Genomic DNA, 24,517 nt, shown 5'->3' with positions numbered 1-24,517 from the left:
AGTGAATGTCTTAAGAAGTAGTCAATTTTTATTGTATCATTTTATTATTTCAAAGTGCTGGTTGTTGTTGTCTACCTGTATCTTTTTTTGCTTGTTTGGATTTCTTTTTTGCCTTTCTTTTTGTCTCTCCTTAGAACTGATGAGGTGTGTGTGAGGGAATCTTTTAGTTTTCTCAATATGAATTGAAAGTTGAAAAAACATTGGGTTAATTTCTGTTTTAAAACCTTGTTAGTTTGTTTTGAGGTTTCTCTCTGAGGAAAGCTTGAGAGACTTTTTTTAAAAACATACTGCTTTATATCTTGTCTGCTGCAGGTTTTTAGCCTTTTTCTCCACTGGAGAGAGGTGCAAAAGCTGTTAATAAATGTAAGTAAAATCAAGTGCCTCTTTTATCCTTAGTTATTGAAATACTACAGGAAATTAACAATGTAAAGAAAACTTACAGAAAGGATGTTAATTTTTTTCCACTCCTTGCTTTTTCAGTGGTTTTCAGTGAAAACTGTCTTTGTGATATTGCCCAATTGTAGGAGGTGAAATTAATGTCAAAATGGAGTATTAACCACAGAAGGCTAAAGGGAAGGGAGGACAACAGAGGAAGAAAGAAGAAAAAATAAAATCATGTAGGAAAAAAAAAACAAGCATAAAATACTTTTGTTACTATTTGACATGTCTTTAGAATTGGGGGGACGGGGGGAACATAGAATTAAATTACATTTATGCTAAATCCAAAAAATGAAATGGTGTTTCTTTTTTGCTAACTAGACACTGACTAATCTAAAACCTAAGGCTTTCCCAGCAGGTAGCTACTTAGTGGCCATCGTGGCCGTAAGGCGCTGGCCAGCCCTGTGCTTGTGGTGCCTGGCTTTCCCCCAGCAGGTATCAGAAGTCAAGTGTTAGGTTGGTTCAAAATTGGGGAGCCCAGCTATTGAATTAATTCAGCTAATGGCTGTTTATACCACAGTCCTATCAGCCAGTGGCTGAAAGACTTTTGGGCTGTCTCTGAGGGCCAGGCTCCATGCCACCTGCTGCAGGCAGCCTCAGCTGTGCCTCCCTCCTGATCAGGCCTCTTTGCAGGCCACCTGCTCCTCTCCTTGTCCTCCTGCAGGCTCAGGAAGCTCCAGGTGGAGAGAATTCAGCTAGCAACAACACCAATTACTTAGAAGGTTTCAAAATGAGGCCTTTGGAGAGGGGCTGGTAGGATCAAGTGAAGGTCAGACAATGGTAGGTAGAAGGTTAAATGTTGGAAAGAGGATGGTCTTACTCTGATTTGGTTTTCCTCATACTTGTTTGTTCATTTGCTTTTCTCAACCAGAGGCAACTCTTTCCATCCCTACCTCATTTTTCTTTGTTTTAGCTCTGTTTGACTTGAACAGATTTCTCTCCTTTGCTGTGTGGATTCCTACATGCCAGTGATCTGATGAAGACCCCATTTTGGCTCTTGTTGTCTGGCTGAGGTTGGTCATTTTGAAGAATGTCCTTTTGAGCTGCCTTAGATTTGGACTTGCTCTCTGAGTCACTAGTTTGAGTTTTCTAAGTTCAAGTATGCAGTGATGTTGGCATTTTTCTGATGTTTTAGTGCTTGTTCCAACAGTTCTTCCATGCAGGTATTTTTTTTTTTTTTCTCAAAGGCTTGTAATTGTAGTGAATTTGAGTGAGTTTTTGAATAAAAGCACATAATGAACTGCAGCTGTGCTGGAAGGCAAGCAGGTGGCCCTCTACAAAATGGCCACCTTCCATTTAACAAAAGGACTCTGTACAGGACCTTGAGAATTACAGACCTGTGAGCTCTATTGTTATTCCTGGCATATAATGGTAGAGCACCATCTATTATAAAAACTATAAGGACATCACTGAGCACCAGGTTGCAGGTTTTAGTGTAGATAAACATGATTTAGTGAAAAACAGTGAAGTTCTTCCCTATGCGTTTCTGAACTCAGAGGTGAGTTGTGGTGCTCCTGACCTTGGGGAAGAGGTGTTAGAGACATTGCAGTCACTGTGGCAGCATAAAGAATCCAAACCAACAAACAAAAAACAGCTAAGAAAGATAGTGAGTACAAAAGACAGGTGACTTTTTGGCTGCTTTGCAGGCTGTGATGCGCCCACGTGTTCATTTGTGTGCAGCTCTGGGTTCTTCATGTCACTAAGGAGGCAGTGGGATTAGAGAACATACAGAGAAGGTGAATCCAAATGTTTTTGAGGATGGAGCAGCAGTGTTGTGAAGGGAGACTTACTAAAAAAAGCTGGAATTATTTTGGAGAAGACTGAAGAATCTGAGGGGAGGTGCAGTCAAGGTTGATAAAATCCAAAATGCGATGGTCTAGATAATCTCACTAGCATAACGAAGTTTAGAGAAGGATTAGATTTCTTTATGATGAAGATGTTGTTCGAACACCCTTTCATGAACTAGTTGAGAAGGTAACCTCTGAAATCTTGAAACCAACTGGATGCTGGAGCAGTACAAGGGAATCATGTCTCTTTGGTTTCCTTTCTTTTAACTGTTTTTGCTTTTTCTTTTTTTCTTCTCCACAACTGTTCAGGTTTTATCCTTTAATATTCTCGTTGTTTAGCATTATTTCCTAAGTCCTCATTATCACAGCTCACTTCAGTTTGATTTAGGACCAGGCTGTGATCATCACTGAATCTGAATGCTCTGTTGCTTTATGAAGGCTAAGGGATAAAGCACAGCTCTGAATGACTGAAGGCATTGTAATCTGGACCTTGATGTTTGAACTGTTACTAAATAAAAATTCAGAGTAATTAGTTTATAAGTTCAGTTGCAACTTGTGTGAGAAACTTAATGGATTGAAAATGGGTAAAATAGAAGGAATGACTGCTTTAGAGGACTAATGGTTCCCAACCTTCACCTTTGATTCATAGATCAGCTTGCTACTTTCGTAATTTAAATATGTGAAAATTCTTTGAAGTAGTATGTGCTAAGAAATGTATGCCTGAACTGCCTGCCCAGATACGCATCCTGGTTAAGTGAAGTAGCCTAGGGCTTTCAGAAACTACAGTTTTTTGGACTGGAGTACTACAATTTAGCTTCCTGAGCCTTTTTTCCGGAGTATGTATTCTTTTATTTGATTCACTCCTCAAAAGCAATCTGGCTTTGCACAAGCTGGGATGTAATTCACTGACTGTGAAAAGTCTCAAGTTGCTTGATACACAGAGCTCAGAACGGAACTGGCTGGTCTGTACCTTCTGAGCTGCGTGTGGCTAAGTACAACTCCGTGTGCTGGTTGGTGTGGGGAAAGTGGCATCTTTTATAGAGAACATCATGTTTTTGTGCCAGGAAAGCATACGTTTTATTCTACTAAACTGAGCAGAAGTCTTCTCTTGGGCCTCGTCTTTTCTGGCTGGTGCCATCTTCTCAGAAATCCATCATCATCAGAGCGCTTTGTCCCCATGATCTATTACACTAATACATCTGTTGCTTTAATGATGTATTGGTGTCATACCTTATCAGAGTGATGCATACCAATGATCTATTACTGAAAAGGTGGTGCTGTTCAGGAAGGAAAGAATTCATGGACATATTCAGTATAATTAGAGATAACAGCAACATGCATTACCCTGGAAGCTGCTCTCGTGGAACCAAGAACACCAGTATTATGTTAGCCTCTTCAGTGCCATTTTCTAGTGCCATTGTACTAGATGTGCGATGCTGAGGTTGTTATATCTCTTTTAAACCTTTTAAATATACTAAAAGCAACTACCATTAACCTTGGGTCACTGTGAAGCACGCTGTATCCAGCTACATTATTTTTACTGTATAGTAGTGCAGTACTTACTTACCCGTAACCATATGAAACTAAGTAACATTAACCTCCAGCTAGTCTGAAGAACATATCATATCTCATTATAATAATCTGGGCTTCATCCTTTGCTTGACTTTAATTGTTGTCCATTCTCAAACATTCTCAGTTACATGACAGTTGAACTTCAGCCTGTCATTACCCGTAGGCCTTTTTAATCTTAACCTTCATTTTCTTTGCTGTTACTTTTTTTTCCTTTATTTTAATCACTGTAAAACACGTGAAGTCAGTCTGGTTTACCCTGTTTTATGTAGTATGCTAATTAAATGTTTCCAAAACGCTATCCAGAGAAAGGCTTTTTTTTTTTTTATCTTCACTGTAAGAAAGGCTGTAAGTCTGTATTGATTATGTAAACTCAGCTTTTTCTCCTCTGCCTTCACTTGTTCACTAATTGGGTCCAAGCTGAAGAGACATTCCTGAAGCAGAATCAGAACCACATTTTGTCTTGTGGTAGTTTAATTGAGGTATGCAGTATTGATTTGGTTGGTATTTTTTTTACTTTTAAATACTTGGCAGCCATCTGTGAAGAGCGTTGCTTAGCAGGACACTAAGGCTTCCATTTTTTTTTTTTTTTTACTGGAGTTTGTAGCACAGGAAGTCTCTAGGTACATCAAAATTCTTTTGCCAAATAATCCGGTATAACACTATTAGCAACTTAGGCATTGATGCAGTGAGGGAGGAAAGGAAGAGCAAAGTATTTGTAATATGTAAATATTGGATTTTGTTTCCCCCTCACATTGTCTTCTATTATATTAAGCTTCGTTACTAGCAACAGGTATCATTTTAATCTGTAGAATGGGTTGTGAAAACAGCTGTCAGTGATGTATTTAGTCACGTGGTTGGAAGAGACCACAGAAACTTTAAATCGTGATGCAGTATTGTGAACGCAGAACATCCTACTCATCATGTTCATGCTCCTCCATGGGTATCCAGCTGATCTGTCACCTTCCAGTTGGGAAGCTGCTGGCCCAGATGCTTCTCTTGCCTCTACTAGGGCAGAAAGCTTTCTTTGTGGGAGACAGTGCAATGGAAGAAGGAAACTTGCTCATTGGAGAGTGAGACTGAGTGAAATAGCTCGTGTAGATGCTTTGGAACTGCTAAAGCAGGAGGTGATGTAACAGGTGGTAGTACAGAATGACATCTGTGACTGCAGGAATGTCACAGCCACAAAATGTGCACTGCTCCATTTCAGGAGCAGCAAGTGGTGAGGGCTTTTCAGCTGGAAGGCTTATGACAGCCGAACTAAGTTTTGGCTCTTAAAGTGCCAGGGTCTGGGAGGCTGCTATGGTCAATCTGTGCCTGTCAAACAGTTGTTATTTAAGCAGCAATCCCACCAATATTCAGGAAGTTCATGACTGGGAATATGCCACCTGATCGTAAGTGGAGCAGCCTGCTAGTAAAGCAATGCAGGAAGCTTCACTGCGGTGATAAGGGGGTACTTCAGCAAGAAATGGTGACAGGTTTATTTTGAATAACAAACTTGTGAGTTACCTAAATGTATATTTTCAAAGAAAGGTGTTGTCTCTTTCCAGCCTGAGAAACCATGATCCTTAATGGGATGGATGTTTTACCTGAAATGGTAATTGCTTGAGTCACTGTACCTGGGATGTTTGCAGCCTCTTTCTGTCTAAAAAAAAGCAGGTTATTTCCCTGAACATTTACTAGGACTCTTGAGTCCTGAAAATCTATTGGATCTGGCAGCTGAAGTTTCTGTGGGTATAGTCTGTTCCTGATAGAAGTCTAATTTACCACAGAAGCCTTCCAAATTGTTATTAACAAGCACAGGAACTGATAATTCTGTTACTCTGTGGGTGAACAAAGATCTCTGTGTAACTTGCCTTGTGCGTAGAGCTATCGGAGATAGGTTTGGTATGGGAAGTCTGACTAGCGGGTGGGCTCCTGATTCTCTTAGTAAGTACCGTATGTGCCTGACAGAGCCTATGCAATAGCATACATTATGAACTTGTATGATATTTTGAGTCTCAACAGTCTAGTAAGGTGAGGGGATGTGTTAATGTTCCTTAAGAGACGGGTATCTGAGAACTAAGTGAAATGCTTAATAATCTACAGCAATCGGGGACTGCAGGCCAAGTGTGTGGTCTCATCAGCTTGGTTTTAATGGCTGTTTAGTCATAGGCAGCTCTGTGCCCTTGTTTTCTGCTTTAGTAGGACAGTTTGTGGGGTCTCTGGAAATGCATCTGATTGGTGACCTTGGGTTTTGGTTTTCTGAGTTAATTTTAGCTGCATTTCTTATTCAATCTTATTCATTTATGTGCTACACAAATGCTTTTGCTAGTGTGCTGCAGAAAAGGAAGAATGATAGGCAAGGTGGGTGGTAATTGCTTTAGTTTGTTCAAACTGTACTGTCAGTGAATGTTGAACCTTGCCATGTTAGTAGGCTGTGTCAGAGTACATACGGTAGCTTAGGACACAGCATTCCTTTTAGTTAACGATGAAATGATAACGATGGTTTTTATTTAAAAAAAAAAAAAAAAAAAAAAAACGAACAAAAGAAAACAGTTGGTATTTTCCCCTAAGCTAGATGTAGCTGCCTGCAAATATGGTGTTTTAGAATGGACTCAAACTTGGTACCATCCACAGCCCGTGAAGAGAACTAAGCTTCTCCAGTGGAATTCTTCCTAACTTACAGGCAACTAACAACAGGGGGGTGTTTGCCAACTGGTAGTGTTTCACTCTCTTTTAACAGCAGATTGCCTAGAAATCTGCGTTACGTTAATTAATGACTTTGTCCCTCTCATGCTGAAGACTAGCAGAATTTGCAGTTGCAGTCTACTCCTATTAATACTTTCCAAGGCAGCATCTTTAATTGTTTTAAAGCTTTATGAAATGAGAACCTTATGCTACCTGCATGTCTGAAACTGTCAATAACCAAGTGGACTGATAAAGTGGAATTGGTTTGAAAGACAAGAAGAGGCAGCACGCAACCTCTGATAACTTACCTGTGTTCCTCAGGTAGATGCTACATACCACAAGGACCAGCAAGAGCTTTGCATATCAACTCATGGCAGTTTTGTTTGTTCTTTTTTAACAGAAAAAAAGCCCCTAAAACTGTAAGGTGGTAGATTTGAACTGGAATGGTAAGGGGTGGCAGTGCATTGGAAATGGGTCAGCAAACATTTAATGGAAAGCAGGTGCAACTAGCTGACTATAGCTGTGTCTGAGCACCTGGACTGCAAAGTGTAATGGCTAAAGTGAAGACATAGTACTAATTCCTGTGACTGTTAAAGTAAAATTAACTTCTGATGAAGAGATACGAAGAGCAATCACAAGCAGTAAAGTGGCTCAAGCCTTGGAACAACTTCATTTGGTGTATGAGAGCTAGAATCATCAGTCTCTGTGAGCAAAACGCTGGCTTTGTGCAGATCAGTGAGGATTTTAATGTTGAACTGGGACCTGGATTCCACTGTAATTATTGGTTATGGCCCATGTGCGACAGTTATGCTGCTGCTTAGTGCTGAACTGTTTGCTTCTGGATTTTTTTTCTTGTTGCTTTAGTTGCCAATCATAGAAACTGATACATTCCTTCTCCCGGCTTCTCAGGTGTGGAAGGAGAGCTCAAATCCCGGTGCTACTTGCTTTCAAAATGGGTAATTTAAAAAGCATAGTTGAGTTGATGAGGATGGAAAGATCATTTGAGTAAGTGAATGGTGTGTTCTGGATTACTTTCCTTTTCACTTCCTCAAGCACTGCTTGTTGACTGAAGTGCATTAAATAACTGCCTAAAATATTTGTGGACTAACTCTCAGGTGCAGCAGCAAAAACTGATATTTAAAAAGGATAAGAGGGACTTAGAATAGAAAAGAATTTTTCATTAAAATGTTGGTGCTTCCTCAGTACTAATATAGACGTTTCCAATTCATATTGATGTGATAGGTATAACTGGTAATAGGTGCTTCGTGAGGGGTTTGTTTGTTTGTTTGTTTTGGATAATAGCATCAGCTGCATATCTTGCTCAACTGTGGAGAGCAGTGATAGTGGAAGTGTATGAACCTTGAAAACAAGTTCACAGGACTTGTGGCTCCACCGGGACAATTGTAAACAGCTGTTAAAACTTGAGGTCATGCCTAGGAAGACTGAGGCAAAACTGTTCTCAGCTTGGAAGAGAGCAGTCACTGTTTAGGGATGGTGTGTAGGGGATGTTGATCTAGCGGGAGATTTCTGCAGCAGTGCTGACTTTGTTTAGGGCAGTTGGCTACTTAACTATATGTTCTATATGCACTGGGTAGTAGGTCCTACTTCTGGTTTTCTTCAGAAGGAAACTCTCTGATGCTGAGAGGCTGGTGACTAGCTTGGAGAGCTTCCCTGAAGTTAAGACGGGCTCTGAGAGAGCCTGACAGAAAAAGTAGCTGAAGACGAAGAACAGAATCTTGTTATTTTAACTCCCTGGCATTTGTTCTAAATTTTTACAGGATTTTTTTCTTTGGACTTTGACAGAAGGTTATTTCTTTTCTAAGGAAATTAAAATTAACTATTAAAGGTAAAAGAGGGGGATTAAGTCTACAGTGAGTTGCCCAGTTGCCCTCCTTTTCTATCTGCCTACATTATGTTCTTAGGATTAGTCTTGAACAGTTCTTCCAAATCAGAAACCTTAATGTTGTCTAAGTCTAAAACTGCAATAAGGAGACGAAAAACCAACCAAACTAACCCCACCTCTTGATTGCTGTTTAGCTTTTTCATCAGCAAATTTTAGCTTTCACTGGTATAAGCTGTTCAGGTTTAGGCTGAAAATTAACCATAGTACTTCTTGACCGAAAATGTAGTTATCCTTATCGCATCAAGAACATTTCCTGGATGGAAGCAGTGGTAAACATTCATAGAATCATAGAATAGTGAGGTTGGAAACGACCTTCAAGATCATCTAGTCCAACACCCTCCCATTCCTATTAGTACCACAAGCTACTAAACCATATCTCGTAGCTCCTCATCCAGGCGCCTCTTGAACACTGCCAGGGACAGCGACTCCACCACCTCCCTGGGCAGCCATTCCAGTGCCTGACCACCCTCTGAGAGAAAAAGTTTCTCCTAATGTCCAACCTAAACCTCCTCTGGTGTAACTTGTGCCCGTTTCCTCGGGTCTTACTAATTGCCTGGGAGAAGAGGCCAGACCCTTTTACACCACAGCCTCCCTTCAGGAAGTTGTAGAGTGCAATGAGGTCTCCCCTGAGCCTCCTCTTCTCCAGACTGAACAATCCCAGCTCCCTCAGCCGCTCCTCGTAAGACTTGTGCTCCAGACCCCTCACCAGTTTCATTGCCCTTCTCTGGACACGCTCCAGGGCCTCAATGTCTTTCTTGTAGTGAGGGGCCCAAAACTGAACACAGTACTCGAGGTGCGGCCTCACCAGTGCTGAGTACAGAGGGATGATCACCTCCCTGCTCCTGTTAGCCACACTATTTCTAATGCAGGCCAGGATACCATTTGCCCTCTTGGCCACTTGGGCACACTGCTGGCTCATGTTCAGCCGAGCATCAACCAACACCCCCAGGTCCCTTTCCTCTTCACACTCATCCAACCACTCATCCCCAAGCCTATAACGCTGCGTGGGGTTGCTGTGGCCAAAGTGCAGGACCCCACACTTGGCCTTGTTAAATCTCATCCCGTTCACCTTGGCCCAGTGGTCCAGCTTATCTAGATCCCTCTGCAGGGCCTTCCTACCCTCAGGCAGATTGACACCACCTCCCAACTTGGTGTCATCTGCAAACTTACTCAGAGTACACTCAATCCCTTCATCTAAGTCATCAATGAAGATATTAAACAGGGTGGGCTCCAGCACTGACCCCTGGGGGGCACCACTTGAAACGGGTTGCCAGCTAGACTTAACTCCATTGACCACCACCTGCTGAGCACGGCCCTCCAGCCAGTTCCTTATCCAAGGGAGGGTGAAACTGTCCAAGCCACAGGCAGCCAGTTTCCACAGAAGGATACTGTGAGAGACCATGTCAAAGGCTTTGCTGAAGTCTAGGTAGACTACATCAACAACTTTTCCCTCATCTACCAGTCTGGTTGTCCAGTTGCAGAAAGAGATGAGGTTGGTCAAACACGATCTGCCTTTCATGAACCTATGCTGGCTGGGCCTGATCCCGTGGATGTCACACATGAGCCATGTGATCTCTCCCAGGAGGATTTGTTCCATGACCTTTCCTGGCACTGATGTCAGGCTGACAGGCTTGTAGTTCCCTGGATCCTCCTTATGGCCCTTCTTGTAGATGGGAGTCGCATCAGCAAGCCTCCAATCCTCTTGAACCTCTCCAGTCAACCAGGAGTGCTGATAAATAGCTGAGAGAGGCTTAGCAATCACCCCCGCCAACTCCCTCAGCGCCCTAGGATGAAGCCCATCTGGTCTCATGGACTTGTGACTGTCCAGATGGAGGAGGGGCTCCCTAACAGCCTCCATCTCAATCTCCGGGGGGACAATCTGCGTGTCAGCCCAGATATCTAGATCAGGGTACAAAGTGCCCTGAAGATAGCTGGTCTGACTATTAAAGGCAGATGTAAAGAAGGCGTTGAGCACCTCAGCCTTCTCCTTGTCTGCCATGGTCACATTCCGCGCCGCAATCAATTAAAGGAAAGAGATTATCCTTGGTTCTTCTGTTGCCATTGATATATTTGTAAAAGGATTTCTTATTCTTCTTTACTGCTGTGGCCAATCTTAAGTTCAAGATGGGCTTTCGCTGTCTGGACTTCTCCCCTGCTTACCTTAGCAACTTCCTTGTAATCTCCCCTAGTAGCCTGTCCCTTCTCCCAGAGGACATAGATTCTCTTTTTCTTCCTGCGTCTTGACAGTAATTCCCAGCTCATCCACACCAGTCTTCTCCCCCTATGGCTCACCTTATGGTATTCAGGGACAGTCTGTTTTTGCACCTTTAAGACTTCCAGGTTTTCTGAACCCCTTTACCCTTAAGGAGCGACTCCCAGGGGACCCGTGCTACAAGCATCCTGAACAGGTCAAAGTCCGCCCTCTGGAAGTTGAAGATAACAGTTTTGGTAGTCACCCTTCTGACATCTCTAAGAACAGAGAACTCTACAATTTCATGGTCGCTCTGCCCTAGACAGTCTCCAACCTTCACATCACCCACCAGTCCTTCTCCGTTAGCAAAGACCAGGTCAAGCAGGGCACCACCTCTGGTAGGCTCTCGTACCAGCTGTGTAAGGAAGCCATCTTCCACACAATCCAGAAACCTCCTGGACTGTTTCCTTTGAGCCATATTATATTTCCAACATATATCAGGGAAGTTGAAATCCCCCACAAGAACGAGTGCTGGCGATTGCACGACTTCCGCAAGCTGCTCGTAGAACACCTCGTCCATCTCATCCTGATTTGGTGGTCTATAACAGACCCCAACTATGATGTCTCCCCTACAGGCCTTCCCCCTGATCCTCACCCGTAGACACTCCACTTTATCATTTGCAATCTCAAGCTCTTCAACATCGAAACAGTCTTTAATATAAAGGGCTACGCAACCACTCTTCCTTCCTTGTCTATCCCTTCAGAAGAGCTTATAGCCATCAATATCAACACTCCAGTCATGGGAGCAGTACCACCGTGTTTCAGTAACAGCAGCTAGATCATAGCTTGGTGCACAGTCGCTTCCAGTTCCTCCTGCTTGTTGCTTATGCTGCGTACATTGGTATAGATGCACTTGAGCTGAGTCATTTGCCTCACTCCCAGCTCTAAAAGTTCTCCAACCTTCTGTGGGAATGCACTAAGAGAATTGGACTGCTCAGAGAACTTGTTAGTAACTACTGTTTTCCTCTATGAAGGGAGAAGAAGGAGGCACAAGAAGAGCTAATGACACCATCTTTCACGCTGTAGACCACTGGTAGTGAACTTCAGCATGCAGATGAGCAAGTTAAACTTCCTTCTTGAAAGAAATGATTCCAACCTACAACTTCCACTTAACTTACAAGGTATGCCAATATTACCTGATAATTGCCTGTGTAAGGCTGGGAAACTTGTTGAGGAAAATGCATAAACCATTCATAAGTTTGAAAACCATTCCTACTAGCCGTAGGCTAGGAGGTCTGTGGATTGGCCGCAGATCTGGTTCTCAGGCACTTAGTCATGAGCTATTTAGGACCTCAATAGCCTAACACAACTCTGGATTGCAGTCTAGAGATGAGAATATTAGAAACATGTTAAAAACATTTTATACCCCTTTTTTTCCTGTGTCTTTGCATTTTGAATGAGGTTTTTTCTCCTACTTAAATGTGATTATGTAAGCAAGCTATGCACGTATGTATGCTATGACATACTGTTAACAGAATCAAATGAAGAAGATGAAGACCTGAGGAAATCACTCCCCATTTTAAGTGGTAAACATAGCAGTCCTCTGGATGCTCAGTAAATGGTCATCAGAAGGAGCATAAAAGTAGTAGAACTAAAAAGATTCGTAGATGCAATGGAAGACTTGGCTCTTGAATCCACGGTGAGCTGGCATCTTTAGAGTGACTCCTTTATTTTCAGTGTGTCTTGCAATTGAGAACTTCAAAAGCCCACTGGTTTAGGATTGTACTGAGTATTGTAGGCTGTTGAGTTACAGCAGCCTAATGAGGTGGCTGACTGTGTGCTATTCTCATCTCTGGCACATTTGAAACAAAGGTATTTTAATCGAACACGTTGCACTTGCTGTTTTAATAGTCTCACAGTGCCAGGAGCAGTTAGGAAAGTTCAGCTGATGAGCAGTGATTTCTGAAACCACTGTAATTTATCATACAGGATTATCTGTGCCTCCATTTGTGTCTAATTCTTTTTCTGATGCTGTTGTGGAGGGTATGTGTCATAGCAGTATTTTCTCTCTGCTTTGTGTGAGATTGAGTAAAGTTCGTATGTCCAGAGGCAGTGACTTTGGCTCACAGTGGGTTCTCACAATGTGGACGTGCTGTTTCACTGTAATTTTTAATACTGCTACTTGTGTTGTAGTTGATAGAAGAAACTTTGCTGTGAATGAGAGCGTCTTTAGGCATGTGGTAAGGTACAACCTGAGCCGTGCACACAGCCCGCAGTCCTGCTTGTGCTGTCTTTAAGATGGTACTGAGGACTTAGGAACTATTTCTGTCCTACTTCTTGAATTAATTTACTCAAGGCTGACACTGCTACAGTTTCTTCAGCATGGCAGCTACAGCAGTATCTAAAACTGTGTTCCACTGTCTTCTTTTCTGTGATTGAACCTATTTCAGGAGCAGGAATAACAATATAGCGTACACGTTTCTTGCTGGGTTTGGTTTGTTAGTTCTTTATGGCACACCTTCAACTTAAAGGAAATGGAGCATTTCCTTCCAATGGATCGTGGCTCCATCAAAGCCACGTTAAGAACCCACTAAGAATTAAAAAAAAAAAAAAGAAGGAAGCTGAAGTGAGGGCCAGAGTCGTCCCCGTAGTTCTAATACAGTGGGGCATAACCCACTTTCCTAAAGCCGCTCCCTATCATGCATACTAACGAGACGATAAACCGCCCGCCTCTCTTGCGGCTCGCGCTTCCCAGTCCGAATTCCGTCCCGGCGGCACACGGCGGCGCTTCTCTCTTACGGCAGCCGCCGGGCCGGGGCGCTCTCAGGAGATGGCGGCGGTCGCGCCCCACCGGCGGCGCCCAGCGACCGCTCCCCTTCGGCCGCCTCCTGCCCGGCGGCGCCCCGGGGCCACAGGAATGCGCAGCGCCCCGCCGCGGCCCGGCGGCCACCCCGCGCGGCCGAGCGTGCCCGAAGCGCCGCCCGCCCGGGCAGGGGTAGCACATGGCCGCCCAGCTCTTAAAGGCGAACGCGGGATCCATCCTGGGCGCTGTGCTCCGGAGCTGGGGGAGCTGATGTCCCAAAGACCTCAGGAGAGGGACTCGGAGGCTCACGCGACCGCCTTGGAAGGGTCGGTTCTGCTGTACGTGTCTCTTCTCGCCGCCTGGTGATGGTTTCCTTCTGTTGAAACGCATCAGAAAGATGTGGTGGGTTTTAAGAGGAGGCTGTGTCTGGGGCTGATTGAACCGTTAGCTTGTTCTTGCTAGTGAGATGCACAAACAGCTTAAACTTGTGCAGAATTTGTATTCCTGTGCACATGAATAAGTCACTGCTTTATCTTCAGCATTCTTAACCTTATCACTAGGAAACAAGCACTGGCCTGTAACCCAATCCTCCTGCACTTGTGACTTTGTCAACTTCTGTATATTGACACAGCCGTTTCCTTCAGCAGACTTTCTCCCTAATGTAAGAAGGGCTTTTAATACAAGAGTTTGGATGTTCCCGATTTTAACAGACAGGTGAGCAAGGCCTCAGGAATTCCTGTACCTTACATGCAAGAAAGGGCTAAGAAGCATGTTTGCTACAAGAATCTGCTGGCATGGCTGCCTCACTCTAAGGCTCTGAAGAGGTGCACTGCAATCCCTTAGGGCCGAGCTATGAAAGCTAAGAGTCATAAGGGTTCCCTTGACTGTGGCAAAATCGCATCTTAGCACTGTGCGTATAGGGATGGCTTACTGTGCCAGTAAAAACCCAAGGCTTGGTTGTACAAGGAGCAGATAAAAAAAGGGCACTTGGTAGCATGGGAAGCCTCGCTGAGGACAGTGTCACTGAGATAAGGGGAGGCTTTAATGAGACCTGGAGATAAGCAGCTTCACAGAGAATGTTACCCTAAAGAGGGCCGAGTAAAAGGAATCTGTTTTGAATGATGCTGGACAGAGAAGTCTTCATACTATTGGAAACTGTTGAAGGCACAGCAGTTTGGAGATGGGAAGGAGTCTGGTAAGGACAGTTGATTTTTATTTTTATTTTTTTCTTACCGTCAAATAAAACAAGGTGCTTTGAATTAAAGTGATTGAACAGAGGCAGAATATAGGGTTTAGGTGTTCACCTAGGCTAGAAGAATGTTCTGGGTCAGGAAGAAGGGGAAGAACGTGTTTCAGTCATAAAGATAAAATTGGTGTTATTTTCAGCACGAGAGGAGCACGGAGGAATAAACTGGATAAGGTAACAGTTCAGAGGTAACTTCAGAAGAGAAGCTTAAAAGGGTTGCAAGTTAGATATTCTATTATGTGATAGTACGACAATTTCAGTCAGCTGCAATGTTTGAGCTAGTGAGCCAAACATTGGCACAATAGCTCAAAAAGTGTTAAAAGCTGATACCTCAATACCTCAAAAGGTGTTAAAAGCTGAGCAATTTCAGCAACGTGAATTTAAATTTTAGCTTTTCTGGCAGCTTAAAATGTCTGTCTTCAGCATCTTTCGTGGGGTTTTCTTTTTGACTATTTTTTGGATGAGGTTGCAGGGTTTTGTTTTTGGGGGGTTTGCTTTGACTTTTGGTGTGAGGTTTTGTTGGTTTTTTTTTTGTATTAATTATTTTGTTGAACCTGAATTATCTAGTTTAGGCAACTTGATGTGCTATTGATTTTAATAATACTGAGGCACTGAGCATAAAGTAGGATCTATGGTAAAAGGCTGTGTGTTATAAAGATCTGAAAAATTGTAAGCAGTGGCTTACAATGACAATATGACAACTTCCATATCGTCATATTCTCTGGTGGAGATTGTGATGAGCTTTCTACATTTGTAATAAGTTGATGAAGGGAAGTAGAGGTGAGACTTGACTCAGCTTCCTTGATTAGCACACCCACTTGGGCGACAGGCTTAAATGTCTGACATGGTATCATAGTTGTCGGGACTGAAAGGTTGTATAAATCATATAAACCTGATAAGCTGTGAAGAGGCGAGTTCTTCTCATATTTTCTGCATTATCCTTCTCTGCAAAGTAAGCTTTCTTTTTACAGAAGGGTCAGAAAGATGTTCCACGCTATTTTTTCCCAAGCTTATCTCTGTTGTAGTACCTTCTTCAACTGTTTTCCCCTAGAAAGCTTGCGCTTGAGAGCCTTTGTGACTTATTGTTTTTTCAACAGCACTGATAGTTCAGAAGCCACTGAGTTTTGGCTTTTGTCTCCATGTAAATGAAAACATCCCAGTACCTCCCTCATGAGTTGACTTTTAAAGGATTCATAAATGAGGCAGCCAAAATACGTTGCTCACCTACCTCCTTTCCTTCCCCTCAACCCCCACTATTGGCCACTGTTCTTTGTACTATGGGATACAGGCCATCTAACTTCATGATTATCGAGACTGGGGAGGTTTACTTGTTCTCTCTTGGTTTCCATTCAATACACTGGAATGTAATATAGTGTAATAGAGATTCCCATCAAAACTCAGCAAGAACATCATAAAATTGGTAGGCCTTGTACAAGAAGAGGGCCTTGCTGGACCTCTTCTCTAATGGTCACTTGCTTTGATGTTTCTTCAGGAAGCCAAGTGGACTTTGTCCTGTGCTCTGGTGGGGAATGCCTTCTCTTCAGGCACTTGTAAGTTTCTGTTGATTTGACTTGTTTAAATGTCCGTGCCTAAAATATGGAAAAAAAAATTTCTCCCCTTCACCTGAAAAACACTTCTGCCCCTTTTTTTCCTACTTCTTTAGTAAAAATACCAAGGTCCTGTGGCACACGTACAAAGGGATAAACAGATGTCACCTGGATGCTTGCTAGTATTTTCTTCTACCGTCAGTCCATCAGTTCTTCATTCATGCAGTTTCTTTTCGATTGGCATGCAAGGAAATGGGCAAAAGGTCTGCCCCTTCTATTACTAGGTTGCTCCAACTGGGGGAAAGAGGTGTGTGAGAGTATGTCACACGGGTCCATTACTCCCTCTGCAGGCAAGAGCTTGCTGCTCTTCACTGAGAGTCACCATAATCCCAATATGCTGTGAGCGCTTCAGGTTTTGAATAGCACTGCTGGCATAAAATGTCTCCCTTTACAGCAGTATTAGTATCTGTCCCTAGATCTTAATGACAGTAAGAGTAACAACAAATCAAATTATATGGATACCTCATGAATTATGTGTGTACCTTACATGGAATAGGAACTTGAGGGCAAGCAGCAAAACTGTGGCTACTGCTAAAAGGAAGTGGATTGCACGAAGGAAGAATGGATGCAGGTCAGCTAAATATATATATATATGTATCAACTTTATCCTGTGGCCGTGTTACTTACACGTCACATTAAAATATGTATTTGTGACATCTCCAACTACAGTGTGGACATAACACTAGTTTGTAGATGCCTAAATCCAAGAAAGACTGAACTTCTAATGCGTGTGTTATAGCGAGGTTAAAAAATAGTCGCTCTTCTACATGCTCTGTGATTACATTGTAGCTTCGTTTAGTTTGTAAAATCCTCAGATGGAAACCATGCTAAGGGAGGAAGAGCAAGAGAGTAAAATACCATCCACGGTTTTGGAAAGAATAGTGACTTTTCTGCTGGGAAGTAGCTCAGTAGCCAGTAAGAGCTTTAAATATTTGGACATTCATGAAAAAAATTTGTAATATTTGTACAAGATATTGTATTTTGTAAACTGTTCCTATAAAGCTAGACATGGATACTGTGTTTAAGAAATGAGAAGTGCCTGTGTTAGTTTTTTTACAGGATATTCTGTTTGAAAGGGACCTCAGTGCTGAAGCTGGTTGCCCAGGAGCATACCCAGTCAAGTTTTGGAAACCTTTGTAGATAGAGATTCTGCAGCCTCTGTGCATCCTGTGCGGTTTGATCACCCTCACAGGAGGGGGGGAAAAAAAGGTGCTTTCTTGTGCTCAGGTGGAATTTTCTGTTTTGTTTTTAATTTCTGCCTGTTGACTCCTATCCAGTTATTGCTGAGAAGAGTCTGGCTCCTTCATCTTCATTTGCACCCATTCTGTACGCAGAGAAAATCCCCATGAGCTTTCTCTTTTCCAGGCCAGACAACCTTAACTCATCCTGCTGACAAAGTTCTTCCTAGTGCAATGCAGGGTACTGTTGGTGAGCTTGGCTGCAAGTGTGTATTGCTGGCTTGTAGCCAAACTTGTCTGCCAGGACCCCGAGGGCCTCCTTGACAAAGCTGCTTTCCACCTGGTTGGCCTCTAGGAGGTGTTGGTGCCTGGGATTATTCCCCATAGATGGAGGACTCTGCATTTCCTCACAGATTTCACGAGATTCCTCCCTGCCTTCTTCTCCAGCCTGTTAAGATAATGCAGAATGGCAGCACAACCATCTGGTGTATCAGCCACTCCTTTTGTTTTTCTGTCCTCTGTGACCTTGTTGAAGGTGTTCTCTGTCCCTTGTCCGGGTCATTAATGAAGATGTTAAATAGTATTGGATTCAGTATTGACTCCAGAGGTGCTAGTGATTTGCCTCCAGCTGGCCTTTGTGCTATCAGTTACAGCTCTCTGGGCCTGGTCATTGTGCCAGTTCTAAATCTCCATTGCTTGTTACTCATCTAACCTATACTTGGTCACCTTGCCTATGATGACTTCATGGGAAATGTTATGGGCTGTACTAAAGTTGAGGTAAACAACATCCACTGCTTTGCCTATGTCTACCAACCCTGTCACCTCATTGTAGAAGGGTGTCAGGTTAGTTAAAAATTTTCTTCTTCTGAAGTCTGACTACTGCTGATCACTTTCTTGTCATACAGACAGTGGAAAAGCTGTCTGGATTTTTTTCTATCAGCTTTCTACATGCAAAAGTGAAGCTAGTGACCTGCAGTTCCCTGGACTATCTTTCTTGCTCTTGTTGAAGACTCTTTTTGCAGTGATGTTTGCTGTCTTCCAGCTTTCAAGAACCTTTTCCAACCTTTCTGGGATGTCCAGCTTAAGCTCCTCCTGACCTGGCTCTCTTCCACTAAAAGCAAGTCCTCCTTGCTCCAAATTTTTACTCTGGTTTCAGGGACCTAGAATTCATAAAGGCTAGTTAAACTGATGAAGGCAAGGAAGGCATTTTGGCTTTCCTTTTCAAGATTCACTGCTGCTTTATTCAGTGTTGTGATTGCTGTGGTCCATTACTTGGCTTTAGTCTTGCAGTATTCTCTTCCAAAACTGTCAGACTTCTGTTTTCTTGCATTCATACAATCATCACAGTTCTAAAGAAGACCTTCAAGATCATCTAGGCCAACTGTCAAACTTTTCCTTGGGAGAGAGAGAATGGGCTTTTTGGTCAATTCTGGGTATAAAAATAATTTGAGAGATTAAGTCTCCTTGCTGGACAACTGAAGCTGGCAGAATTTTACCTACTGACTGTTTTCGTCAGCCTCTGAGCGATGCATTTCCACAGAACATTTATGTTATCCTTTAGCAGGAGAAATAGATGGTTGTAATATTTAATAAATATTCTTCTCTAGTCAGATGAAACTTAGAGTAGCTTCTCTTTTACAGGACAAGAATGGGAACTTTTTAGTCATGTTTATTAAAAAATACCATTGCAGGTGGAAATGACAATTTAGAGCTGTTTCCTAAATTAGGATACAGGTATGAAAATAAGAGACTTCATATGAAGGAAGATGTCAGGTTTCTCAACCTTTACATTTGTTTCTATCTTAAAAGGAAACCAGCATCTCCTGATGTGTATGTGATAACTTAGAGTAAAGGAGTTGAACGCAGATATTTGCTATTATCTGAGCTGTACAAAGCTTTGATTCTCCTTAGCTAGTGAATGCCCAATTGATACTGTTTTTCCTTGCAGTCTTCTACTCCCCACCTGCTCAGTTGAGCTGCTTTTCCTTTCTCTAAAAGCCCCACTTCAATCACTGTAACACTATTTGTTGTCTCTCCTCTTGTTGTGTAACTGCATCCCTCAGCTTTCTGAAGTGAAACCATAAGCTGATTCCCTCCAGTCATCACTTCTTCCCCTTCCTTCCTACTCATGAAGTTTTGTGCTACTCCATGTGAGACTTTCCACTATTATTAGCTTGCTTCTTATGGACAAATAATTTGCATCTTACTGTATACTACAAACTTGAAAACACTGTGTAGCCTTAGCGATGCTGAAAAGTAGGAGCTAGAAATGGTATTCATCAAACTGTAAGCAGGAGTTGAAGAGAGCAGACTATTCCTAGTATCTCAAAAGGCAAATAGCTTCTTCTCTTTACTGTTTGGTATGATGGGGAAGTGACAAAGCAAGAAGAAGCTCCCTAGAGGAGCGACTGCCACATGACTTCACGCTCAGCAAGCAGTGGTGACAGCAGGCTGACTTGTGGCCCAAATCCTTCTGCGTGCCACGGGGGAAAGGACTGATAACATGAAAGGGCATGCGGCATGGTGAAGCGTAGGTGAAAGCCAAGTGAAATTGACCACACCAGGCAGGTAGAGTCCATTAAGAGCTTAATCTCCACATACTCCTCCTCTTCCTTACTGCTTTGTTTCCTTTCTCTGGGAGCATAAGATTTCAGCACCACCACCTTGTTTTCTGTCTCTCAGTTGCTCTTCTATTCTCTTCTTAAGCTGTTGGGGTATTACAAAGAGGGTGTAGCTTGAGATAAACTGCAAATCTACTTCTGTGCTTTCCTTTGTCTAGTTTGTAAGCTGCTGTGTCCAAGAGAGAGATGAGCTTGATAGATGCACAGTCCTAGATGGTAGGTAAACCCCGTGGGATCCTGACGGTTCTTGAGATCCAGAGCAGTCTCACTGTTTCTCTAGTGTTATAACACAAAACTAGCTAGTGAATTGAGAAACCACAATTGATTTCCCTGAGGAATTTGCCACCTTGCTGGTGTAGCAGAAACTCTGCCTCTCAAAGTATGTGTAACAAGGTGTTTAAGAACTTAGACACGCTTTCATTTAGCAAGCAGCTGTGGCTTAAAATGCTATTGCCTTTCTACCATACCAAGCTACAAGACTTCATACTGAAGCAAATGGAGAGGCCAGTTGCACTGTTTTGCTAGTTGGAGTGTGAGATGTTTCTCTACGTGGGTTAGTAATGTCTTGAACTATGGCAGGTGTTTGCTAATAAGCATGGTTGTACTGCAATCTTCAGTTAACCACAAGTGGAAAGAAAACAATAGAGGGAGTTCTTAATCTCAGTCTGTTTTAAATTAAACCACTCTTAAAATGGGGGCGAAACTGTTATTGATTTTAGTGAACTGAAGATAGAAAGTAGTGAATAAGATCAGCAGTGGAGCACATATGTACTTATTTTGTTCATATTTGTAACTAATAGCCCTGAGCCAGGTGCTTCAGTTCCCATTTGACTTAACAGTTCAGGAGATGTTTAGTATTTTATGTTGCAAAATATGAAATTAATTTCTGTGTAATTAGTTTGTAGTAAGCCGTAGTGTGTAAAGGTCAAATTTTCTGGAGAAATTCTTCATCTCAAATATCTGTAGATTTAAGTCTCCTAGTTACAGGCTCGAGTGAGTTTTTTTTGCAAAATGCACTTAGAGAAAAGGGCATGAAGAGGTACTGTAGTGAATTGTGGAAAAGAAAAGGCAACTGCAGTAGCAGTAAAATGAAAACGACGAGACTTCCTTGGTAAATCTGAAGAAACATCCCATAGTAGTTGAGTAGCAACTGTATCTCTAGGCCTGTAGTCAGTGTATTTCTGGCCCGCAACTCTAGGGTGAGTTATCGGCTAGCAGCCTTTCAGCGTGGTGGTGGTGTGTGTTTGTTTGGTGTAATTGAGAACTGTATCACTCTACCTAAGTCATGTGCTATACTTGCAGCCGGAACATGTAAATGCTCTAATTCTTCCAAAGGGATTAACGGGCTGAATTTACATTTCAACTAGAAGCGGCTTATGCTGAAATTAGTATAAAATGATGATGGCTAGTTTGCTTAGCAGGATCTGGAGACAATATTCTGACAAAGCTGTTTGTGGCTTCGGTAAGAAATGCAGAGTAGGATGCGCTCTTCCGTGATGCGTACCCACTCTGAGGATGCAAGGCTGTAGTGGAACTCACAGGAACCTCAGTTTTGGAGAATATTCCTAATGCCTTGTGTTCTCTGTTTTTTCATGTGGCATAAGCAACTGAGGAGTCAGAAGAGCATGGCCTGTCATTTCAATAGTTCCAAAAAGAGGTTTTGTTTATGTTGTTGTTACTGACTGTGGCCCTTGCCCTGTTTCTCATTTAAAAGAGAAAGAAGTTTAAAATCTTGGGGAAGGAGCGTGTGATTGCCTTCTTCAAGAGCTAAAGCCTCTCTGTGGTTTGAGATCCACTGGTTATGTAACTTTACCTCCAACTTCGCAACTGCTTATTATTCGTCCCAAGGTGGTAATAATCAGATTGTAATGACTTTTGATCATTATTTAATGGCCTTTGTGAAACCGGTTGGTGGCCTCGCCAGTAATTAACTTGTCATTATTTATTATTATTACAAATCCAGTACTTAACGTTATGAGTTTACAAAGCATTTGCAAGTGTGCATGATGTTATCCAGGAGCTGTTATCCTATGGATTTGTTCATCCTGTTGTGTTTGCCTCTTAAACACTTCAGAGCAAGGAGAAGTTTTGTAAGGAAGTCTTGTTTGCAGGATTGATTCATAGTTACTGCTCAGTGTAGAAAGAGTGGCATCACTTAAAAGAGAAAAGAGGAGGAGCTTAAGCTGTTGAGGATATCCCTCCAAGGTGTGTGGGGAGGAGTGCCATTTCAGCGGAAGAACGTTGTGCTCATTAGATACTGACAGTACAGAGGCTATAGGCAAGTACTTTCTCTGCTCAGTAAGAAATTAATCTGAAGCTGGCAGCAGCACTGAAGAGATCCTGTATATCTTTCCTTTGATTTCCTGGGGACACACAACTTGCTTGACGATAATTTCAATAAGCTGTATTTTAAGCAGACTATGGCCTAATACCATAGTCTGTCTGGGGGCCCAAGAGCTGCTTATAATGGCCTCTTTCCTTCCCCCCTTCCTCCCCCCCTCTTCACTCAGCACATTTTTTGTTGTTTTTCTAAAGCTGACCCTAACAACAGAATTCTTAAAGTTTCAAAAAACATTGTGAGGATGTTGGTTAGTTTTTAGGTTTGTGTTTAGCAATCTTTACGAGTACTTGTTACATTATGTGATGGTAGTTTGGATTCTAGGTAGCCTGTGAAGGTTTTAAGAACGTTACATCACTTATTACTGTGTAAAACCTTGTTTACTCAATTTGTTTCATTTTTCTCGCGTGTAAGTGAGGAAAATATTTACTTTGTTCAAAAGTGGTTTGAGGCTGAACTTAATTCATATGTGTAACTAGCTTTGGTGTTTGGAAGGTGCCATACAATCATTACTTATTAATAGCAAGACCTGCAGAAGGAATGCATTATTTATATTATGTTATCTGTGGAAGACTCGCAACTAGTTTTTGTGTGTTTGGACTAGAAATGTTCAAAAGTATGGTCAGCCAACGTCTTTCTTCTTCCTCTCTATACGGCCAAAAATATAATGAAAGATTATTTTCTAAAATGGCAGAATACCCTTAGTCACCTTCCTTAAACTGGTGTATGACAGTCCCACAAACACTGACATGCTGTCTTTGATTCTATTGTGGCTGAATGCAGTATCTTAAGTGGGACAGTATGTAGAGTAGTGTTGTTAACCGGGTGAAGTAGGGAGAACAAAGTTGTTTCCATATAGACTATTTCCAGGCATGGGATTAGAAACTACTTAAAGCTGGAGCATATCAAGCTTCTACCTGTTTGTTCAGCCATTGGGATTTATTTTGCTGGAGGACAGGCTAAAGGTTTGGCCCTCTGAACTCTATATCAAACTTTTGGGACATTGGTTGGACCTCAGGTCATCTTCAGAGGTTTGGTGCTGCTGTCACTTGCCAGTTCCTATGGCACTTGTAAAGAGCTGCGTTCTCACAGTGTCATTGCTGCAGCCACCTTAATTCCCCTGAAGGCGGATTCAAATGATGGAGGTAAAAATTAACATGCTATAAATTAATGCTGACACTGTCAGCATTCATTTACGTGAAAAATGCAAGAGGAAGAGAGGGTGGGAAGAGTGATGATGCAGAAAGCAGCGTTCACTGATGTGCTGTTCTCACAGAGCACCTGAAGAAGGGCTGTTGCAGCATCAGTGGGTAACAGCATGGGGCTGCTGCAGCCTCCTGCACTGAGAGCAGTGCTCAGGCAGCTGCAGGTCTGGGGTGTGCACAGCTGGCCTGGCTCAAAACCCTGCCATTGGTGTTTAGTGAAAACATAATAATGAAGAAGGGTTTAGCACTGCAACCCTTCTGAAGTTAGCAAAGTTACACTGCTGAAGTCCCAACGTGTCAAAATGGGGGTTTGTGAGCTACAGTTAAAAATAAAGCCTCTGATATTTTTTTAGGTTATTATCAACACAAATCTCCAAAACAGCACAATGTGGAGAACTGAAAGCAAATAGGGGGTTCTCTCTCCTGAGAGAATTTTCTCTGTTACACTTGATCATGAGGAAGTATAAGGTGGCTGTTGGGATATCAATCAGTTGCATGCATTGGATTAAAATTAATCTCCCTGTGAAGATGAAGCTATACTGTCAGATGGCAAACCAATTGTAACCAGCAGGTGTGCGTTCTTTCTTAGAAGTATCACCCATATGTGTGGTTTTTAGCCTCAGAATGATGTGTTAATGATCGTGTGATGCTGTTGTACATATAATCTTTTAAATATTATTTAGGGTTGTTTGTTGTTGTTTTTTTTTTTCCCTTGTGGAGCAGGGAACTGTGCTGTAAAATGGCAATGTTGTTTGGAGCCTTTCTAATGTGAGGTGGCTGAGTGTAAGGAGTAAAGGCTTATCAGGTGGGCTGCCTGTCTGCTGCTCTGTGTTCTCCCCAGCAGTTGTTGATTTAGAAAGTGTTCTGAAGTTGGGATAAATCCTGATGTGAGAAAGTGATGGGTCCGATTGTCAAATGCAACAAATCTCATAGGTATACGTGCGAGAAGAATGCACTTCTT

At 42.4% G+C, this 24,517-nt stretch overlaps 1 protein-coding gene across 4 annotated transcripts in view; it reads left to right on the top strand.

Moving 5' to 3' along the window:
- The window catches only part of ZNF827 (zinc finger protein 827), a 184,227-nt gene that overhangs the window by 50,905 nt on the left and 108,805 nt on the right, over nucleotides 1–24,517 (top strand). For 2 of the 4 annotated variants that reach the window (XM_048942617.1, XM_048942616.1), the window contains exon 2: nucleotides 11,593–11,739. In XM_048942617.1, coding sequence (XP_048798574.1) covers nucleotides 11,667–11,739 — 73 coding nt within the window. In that variant the 5' untranslated portion in view covers nucleotides 11,593–11,666. Of the gene's footprint in view, nucleotides 1–312; nucleotides 364–11,592; nucleotides 11,740–16,099; nucleotides 16,158–24,517 lie in introns of all 4 variants that reach the window. The other 2 variants (XM_048942613.1, XM_048942614.1) reach the window with 2 other exon arrangements.

This window comes from Lagopus muta, chromosome 4, assembly GCF_023343835.1.
Source record: "Lagopus muta isolate bLagMut1 chromosome 4, bLagMut1 primary, whole genome shotgun sequence".
Taxonomy (NCBI): Eukaryota; Metazoa; Chordata; class Aves; order Galliformes; family Phasianidae; genus Lagopus; species Lagopus muta.
Note: the sequence above shows the minus strand (reverse complement) of the source record. Positions and strands in the feature narration are given on the sequence as shown.